The 7,500-nt window shown below is 47.6% G+C and overlaps 2 protein-coding genes across 5 annotated transcripts in view; one reads left to right on the forward strand and one right to left on the reverse strand.

Moving 5' to 3' along the window:
• Nucleotides 1–6,015, forward strand: part of LOC105905056 (striatin, calmodulin binding protein 3) — a 7,614-nt gene extending 1,599 nt beyond the window's left edge. Inside the window, exons 2-10 of the mRNA XM_031580497.1 lie at nt 41–288; nt 633–808; nt 970–1,017; nt 1,150–1,271; nt 1,801–1,968; nt 2,603–2,743; nt 3,111–3,218; nt 3,608–3,694; nt 3,907–6,015. Coding sequence (XP_031436357.1) covers nt 41–288; nt 633–808; nt 970–1,017; nt 1,150–1,271; nt 1,801–1,968; nt 2,603–2,743; nt 3,111–3,218; nt 3,608–3,694; nt 3,907–4,076 — 1,268 coding nt within the window. The 3' untranslated portion in view covers nt 4,077–6,015. The remainder of the gene's footprint in view (nt 1–40; nt 289–632; nt 809–969; nt 1,018–1,149; nt 1,272–1,800; nt 1,969–2,602; nt 2,744–3,110; nt 3,219–3,607; nt 3,695–3,906) is intronic.
• A 1,161-nt stretch (nt 6,016–7,176) lies between these two features.
• Nucleotides 7,177–7,500, reverse strand: part of coch (coagulation factor C homolog, cochlin (Limulus polyphemus)) — a 9,701-nt gene continuing 9,377 nt past the window's right edge. For all 4 annotated transcript variants that reach the window (XM_031580872.2, XM_031580874.2, XM_031580871.1 and 1 more), the window contains exon 12: nt 7,177–7,500. This exon is cut by the window's right edge and continues 975 nt beyond it. The gene's annotated coding sequence lies outside the window, so the exon portion shown is untranslated.

A 7,500-nucleotide genomic window follows, 5' to 3' on the forward strand; every position in this document is an offset into this window, starting at 1 on the left:
ATACAACACACACACACACACACACACACACACTGTGTGTGTGTGTGTGTGTGTGTGTGTGTGCATTATGGGAGTGTAAGTGTGAGTTCCCTTCTCCGAGGTGTGGCATGTTGTTTACTGATCCTCTCCTCTCGGCTGCTCCTATTCTTAGCTGAGCCCTTGCCGTACCCATCCGGAGGGGGCAAGTCGTTCCTGCTGAGCTCCGAGGACGGCCTGGAGAGCGTGTTGGGCCTGGGAGACCTGGCAGACCTCACCGTGGCCAACGACGAGGCCGAATACAGCTATGATGTAAGCGTGCCTGGCATCCGTTTGCACACACTCTCTCACTCTCGTTCTCTATCTCACACACACGTCTATTAATGTCTCTGTTTTCTATTTCTCTCTCTCTCTCCCCCTCCTCTTTTATAAGTGACTGTGAGAAGTGCCCTCAATATTCCACCATAACAGCTCCATTAACACAACAGTTCAAATCAGTCTGGCACACACACTAAGAAACACACAGGCCAAAATGTCAAATGGTTATGCTCTTGAGTGTGTGTGTGTGTGTGACTGACAAGTCACTGACTTCCAGCCCTCCACTCACACAGCCCCGTGCTTCCAGAGTTCAAACCCACCGTTTTCATGATTTTCAGCTGCCGACCAATAAGGACGCTTTCAGGAAGACGTGGAACCCCAAGTACACGCTGCGCAGCCACTTTGACGGGGTGCGCGCCCTGGCCTTCCACCCCGTGGAGCCCGTGCTGGTCACCGTCTCTGAAGACCACACACTCAAGCTGTGGAACCTGCAGAAGACGGTCCCCGCCAAAAAGCAAGTGCTCACGGAACATGTGTATATATATATATATATATATAAATGAGAAATAGACAAGTAACATTATAGCAGAGAAACCACAAAGGGGAATGGCATTAGCAATAGCAGGTTTGAATCACGTGTGGCGTGTTGAAGCTAACTCTGTCCTCTCCTTCCAGAAGTGCCTCTCTTGATGTGGAGCCCATCTACACCTTCAGAGCCCATGTGTGAGTATCTGAGAGTGTGCTACACATTTAATACTTATATATACTTATACTAATATTTAATACTGATTACTGACAGAGTGAATCCCTTTTTAAATCATTATTTCCTCTCTCTCTCTCTCTCTCTCTCTCAAGTGGGCCTGTGCTCTCCTTGGCGGTCAGCTCCAGCGGAGAGCACTGTTTCAGTGGTGGCATCGACTCGACCATTCAGTGGTGGAACATGCCCAGCTCCAACGTCGACCCATACGACACCTACGGTACGCCTGCCCAGACTTAAACCACTAATGAGCTGGACCGCACTGGTAAAGCTGTGTAAACCCGCGGTTTGAACCACTAATGAGCTGGACCGCACTGGTACAGCTGTGTTAACCGCGGGTTGGATGGTTCAGCTACTGTTGGCACTATGATGGCACTAAACACAACCCAAACTGATGCTCGGTTCTGTCAAATGTTGCATTGAACGAGCAGAGTTTGGATCTCGATTCACTTCATCTATAAGCTGTTACTCCAATGTTTACATTTACATTGTCATTTAGCAGACGCTTTTATCCAAAGCGACTTACAATGTATACACATTTTACATTTCCACTGATGGCACACTGCACATCAGGAGCAATTAGGGGTTCAGTGTCTTGCTCAAGGACGCTTCGACAGGGAATCGAACTAGCAACCTTCTGATTACTAAACGACTTCTTTACCTCCTGTACCACTGTCGCCCCCAATGTGACTGGGAATCGCGTAGGAACAGTTCTTTAACCGGTCGTTGTTGTTGTTCCCCCCCCTCAGACCCTAGTGTTCTGGCAGGCTCTCTGCTCGGGCACACAGATGCGGTGTGGGGCCTGACCTACAGTGGCATCAAGAACCGGCTGCTGTCCTGTTCTGCCGACGGAACCGTGCGGCTCTGGAACCCCAAGGAGAAGACCTCCTGCCTCACCACCTACAATGTAGAGAAAGGTGAGTTCTCCTCGGTTCTGTTCCAGCAGACTTTCCCCACAGGACTTGGCGACGTTCTGTTCTAATGTAGGTTGGCCAAGCACTGTTTTTTTTAAAATGCTAGTGTAGAGAACTCAAGTACTGAACTCTTGCCTTGCTCTTACCAGCTTCTTGAAGAAGTGGTCCACGTCACCAGATGGCCTACTGTAATATTGACTTGCAACGTCACTGAATGTAATTGTTTCCTTGTATCTGTGGGTTTGGTTTAGCAGTAGGGTTTGAGGCCGTATTCAACCATAAATACTCTCTGTTGCTCAGTTGGTCCTTGTCAGGGTTCAGAAATGTTCTCCGTCTGCCTGGCTGTCTACGTCAGAGTGTAGGCTGTTTTTATTCTGTTGCCAAGTTGGTCGATGTTAACTTTCAGGCAGAAATATATAGTGTTGCTAGGCTAGGTAATGTCTGAAATAGGCTAGCTAGGTGATGTCTCAAATAGACCAGAAAAGCTAAATTAGTTTGCTCAGGTTTGTCCTTCAGGTTGCTAAGCAGCTGTAAACCACCTGTTGGTGAGAATTTATCAAAGTACTCTGAAATGCTCCATCTCTCTCTCTCTCTCTGTGTGTGTGTGTGTGTGTGTGTGGTGTGTTTTGTTCTCCAGAACACGGTATCCCCACGGCAGTGGACTTCACAGGCTGTGACCCTGCGCACATGGTGACGTCCTTCAACACGGGCAATGCCATCATCTACGACCTGGAGACGTCCCAGCCCATCGTAGTGTTCCCCGCTCAGGGCGAGAGCAGTGAGTGTCGCCCCCTGTCTGCAGACACATGCACAACATGCACAGGCCACACAACATGTACACTAGTGGAATAACTAAGCAAGCTTTTACACAGACTCACTCGCACTAAACAAGCTTTCTCTCACCCTCACACACACACACACACACACACACACACACACACACGCATGCCAACTACTACAGCTCAATTCAGCATTGTGTTAGTGAAGAATATTGCTAAGTTATCACTGCCAGTGGTCATGTAGCCAGTCCTAGTGTTTGTTTATGCTGATGGAACTCCTTGCTCATGTGAAGTGACTGAAGCTAAGCCCATTGGGTGTGTCCATGCCCTATTGACCCTCTCTCCTCTCTCCGTCCAACCCCCCAGCTCTGCCCGCCGGTAACCACATCAACAAGGTGGTGAGCCACCCCACACTGCCCGTCACGGTCACTGCCCACGAGGACCGGCACATCAAATTCTTTGACAACAAATCGGGTGAGTGCATCTCCACTCAAGCTCATGGCATTCCATGCAGCTGTTCTTTAAGTGCACTACTGGGTATACGCTGTTCTGGGAAGGGCAGGGTCTTCTCACTGGTGTGGATGTGCAGAAGTTATTTTCAGCCGCGTTCGCTCTATGTTGGCGCCACTTAACATGACTAAGCCCCTGGGCCTTTGCATAGAGATAAAATAGAGTTCATGGTAACATTTTAAATCACTCTTGAACACCAAATGGCGCACACTATGTAAACTGCTCAAGAAGGGTTATTCTCCAAAACTACCCGCTAACCATCACTGACTACGCTTGACGTAATTCTATACAGGTATGTCTGTATGTGTAAGACTTGGCATGTGAGATTTTAACTCGTCCTCTCTCTACTTCAGGGAAACTCATCCATGCCATGGTGGCTCACTTAGACGCTGTCACCTGCTTGGCAGTGGACCCCAATGGCATCTACCTGATGTCAGGAAGTAAGAGACACACACACACACACACACACACACACACACATACATACATACATACATACATACATACACACACATCAACACTTTCAACCTTTGAGCCCTTTCTCCTTTTCTTTGTCTCTGAAACTTCGATTCACTGTTTTCTTTTTCTCTCCCCCCCCCCCCCCCCCCCCCTTCTTTCTCTTCCTCTCTCTCGCCCCCCCCCCCCCCCCCAGGCCATGACAGTTCAGTGCGCCTGTGGAACTTGGACAGCAAGACGTGCGTGCAGGAGATCACCGCCCACCGGAAGAAGTCGGACGAGAGCATCTACGACGTGGCCTTCCACCCGTCCAAGGCCTACATCGCCAGCGCCGGGGCGGACGCGCTCGCCAAAGTCTTCGTGTAGAGCAGCCGCCTCGGAGCGGGATAGAGACCTGGAACCCTCACGCACACACACCACACACACACGCACGCACACACACACGCATACACACACATACATGGACAGACTTGAGAAACAGACTGCTTCACTGCCTTGTGTAACGGTAGCATCCCTGAACACTACAACGAAGCCTCCTCCTCCTGCTCCTGCTCCTGTAGCCCTGGCAGAGCTGATGCTCGCGAGGACTTCCGGCTGAGGGGGAGCCTCTTTTGCTAGGGGGGGCCGACTGCAGCCCCTCCCCTCCCCCCAAACCCCTCTCTCCAGTTTGATCGGAAATCCCCAGACTGGCAAGAGAAACACATACAGACACACACAAAATAACTGAAGTATTGTTTTAACTGTAATTTACTGTGCGTTGCAGCTGGGGGGATTAAATAAAAAAAACAAAGCCAGCTTCTGTAGCCTTTCGAGTGCGTGAAAGCTGGGCAGAAATCGGTTCTGTAGGGGAACCATGGAGTGGTTCTTGAATCATGTGCGTCAGTAGGTCATTTTTTTGGACCTTAGAACCCCACCCAACCCCACCCCACCCCCTCCTCCGCTCTAGACTGGGTGTTTAGTTCTCCATCCCAGTCTCCCCTGCAACTTCTCTTGTAGCATAAAAAGAGAATAGACATACACCTCCTCAGTTCGATCACCCTCATACCTTAGCTATTAGTTTCATGACATTTTGTGTAAAAAAAAAAAAGTATATATATATAAATATATAGTTTTTATAATCCTTTTTATATAAATAAAGACTGCCATAACAGCACTGAAAATTTCAGTTTTTAATTAATTGGAGAGGAAGAGCGTTTGACCATTCTGCCCCCCCCCCCCCAATCCTACTCCCCTCTCTCGGCCTGGTCTTCTGCCGGTGAAGGAAGGCTAGCGTTCCCAGTCGTTCGCTGACTCGGGAACAGATACAGGCCGGATCCGGGGCCGATCCACTCTGGCCACTGTCTGGGTCATGTCTCCCAAAGCTTTCTGTTCCCCTGACCCGTATCCCCCTCATCCCCCCCCCCACCCGTGACTGTAGGACAAGAGGTGCACCCACAGGTCCTGGCTTCTGGAAGAGCTCTTAAAGATTATAAAGTTAACTGCAGCATCCTATCACTATGTGATATTTTTGTACACCTTCTGTATTAGAGTTAATTTATCACAGGGTTTAGACATCTTTGCAAAAAAAAAAAAAAAACGCTATCCGTGTATTTATTTCACAGTTTGGTTAGTCTTGTTCTTTATTTCATGAAAGAGTGCGGTCTTAGGATGTCCGAGATCTTTATTTCATGAAAGAGTGCGGTCTTAGGATGTCTTCGAGATCTTTATTTCATGAGAGAGTGCAGTCTTAGGATGTCCTTGAGATCCGCCTCCTGGAAAGAAGCAGGAGCGGCACTCGTAAATAGAAGATTTGAAAGAAAATGGCGGCTTCCGCACAGCGAAAGAAGCCCCTTGGTGTCGCTACAGATCAGTGCTTTGAAGCATACGGAGGAACTGTTATTTTTGGGGTATTTCTGTTTTTCTTCATTTTTTTTTTGGTTTCTTTTAAACGGAAGGGATTTGAACGGCAACATCCGAGATGAATCACGGTTCTAAGCATCTTGTGTTTGGTTGTACTTTTTCCCTACTTTTATCCTGTAAAACATTTTATTTTCAAACATGCTACAGTTTATGGTGTAACTAAAGATTTTTTTTTTGTTTGTGTAATGCATGATTAATACAATAAAGTATTTTTTCTAGTCTTCCAAAAGGAAAAAAAAAAGTTCTGATCAGTTTGCGAGTTTTGATGAGTTTTGTAAGGTTTTTGATTTACAAACTATGAATCAGCAGATTTTAAAGATTGTACCACATAGCAAAATACCGCTGTTGAAAAGTAATGTATATAAAATGTCTATAATAAATATTAAATGGTGTACCTGTACATACATTAAGACTCCTAGTAGATTTTGTGAGGTCTGGGTAGGTGGATTGTGTGTGTGTGTGTGTGTGTGTGTGGACTGAGTTGGGAAAGTCGAGTGTGTTGTGAAGTTGAATTGTGTTTTCTGAGGTGTCCCTAACCAGCCTTATTCTGTGGGACCATGGAGGTGTGTGTGTGGAGATGTCCCTAACCAGCCTTGTTCTGTGGGACCATGGAGGTGTGTGTGTGTGTGTGTCTGGAGGTATCCTTAACCAGCCGTATTCTGTGGGACCATGGAGGTGTGTGTGTGTGTGTGTGTCTGGAGGTATCCTTAACCAGCCGTATTCTGTGGGACCATGGAGGTGTGTGTGTGTGTGTGTGTGTGTGTGTCTGGAGGTATCCTTAACCAGCCGTATTCTGTGGGACCATGGAGGTGTGTGTGTGTGTGTGTGTGTGTGTCTGGAGGTATCCTTAACCAGCCGTATTCTGTGGGACCATGGAGGTGTGTGTGTGGAGATGTCCTTAACCAGCCGTATTCTGTGGGACCATGGAGGTGTGTGTGTGTGTGTGTGTCTGGAGGTATCCTTAACCAGCCGTATTCTGTGGGACCATGGAGGTGTGTGTGTGTGTGTGTGTCTGGAGGTATCCTTAACCAGCCGTATTCTGTGGGACCATGGAGGTGTGTGTGTGTGTGTGTGTGTGTGTGTCTGGAGGTATCCTTAACCAGCCGTATTCTGTGGGACCATGGAGGTGTGTGTGTGTGTCTGGAGGTATCCTTAACCAGCCGTATTCTGTGGGACCATTTGTATCAGGCTACTCCATGTTTCGTCTTTGATCTCCTCTCTCTGTAAACAATTATGTCTGCTGAGGATTTCCCAAATAGACATATCACTAGAGACCCACTCTCAAAGGACAGCAGCACCTGAGGGTTCAGCGGTGTCTGTTGTAAGGTCATGTCATCCTTACAGGCACACTTCTTGATTTGGTTTGTTCTGTAACTGTATTTGTCTGGTCAAGCAAAGCATTGTCATCTGGCCAAGGGTATCGTCTTATGTAAGACCATCACACTAGTATGCCTCAACACCATGTCGAGAATGCAGACATTTATTTCCGGAACAGTGATGGGTGTTGACTAGGCGAGCATCGGTTGGCTATTAGATTTTGATTGTTTGATCATCCATAACAAGCGGATCAAATTGTAAAAATACCTTGTCCTTTATTGAGAGGAAAGTAATAAATTATGACAGAAATATACAATCATTCTGTTGTCCCCTTCCCACCCTAGGTTCGTAAAGAGGTGAACATGCATATGTAAAGATATACAGAGACAGAAAGGTTACCTGCGCGTGCGAGGCGTCAGTGTCAGAAAGCGGCTAAAAGTAACGAGAGAACAACAAGCACGGCGCAGAGAACCACAAACAGCTGGGCGCTTTCCTCGCCAACCTCACTATTGTGAGCGCCTTTACGACTTAACTATGGACGTGACATTTACTGCCGTCAGTCACACTGGATGGC

This window comes from Clupea harengus, chromosome 14 (genome assembly GCF_900700415.2).
Source record: "Clupea harengus chromosome 14, Ch_v2.0.2, whole genome shotgun sequence".
NCBI lineage: Eukaryota > Metazoa > Chordata > Actinopteri > Clupeiformes > Clupeidae > Clupea > Clupea harengus.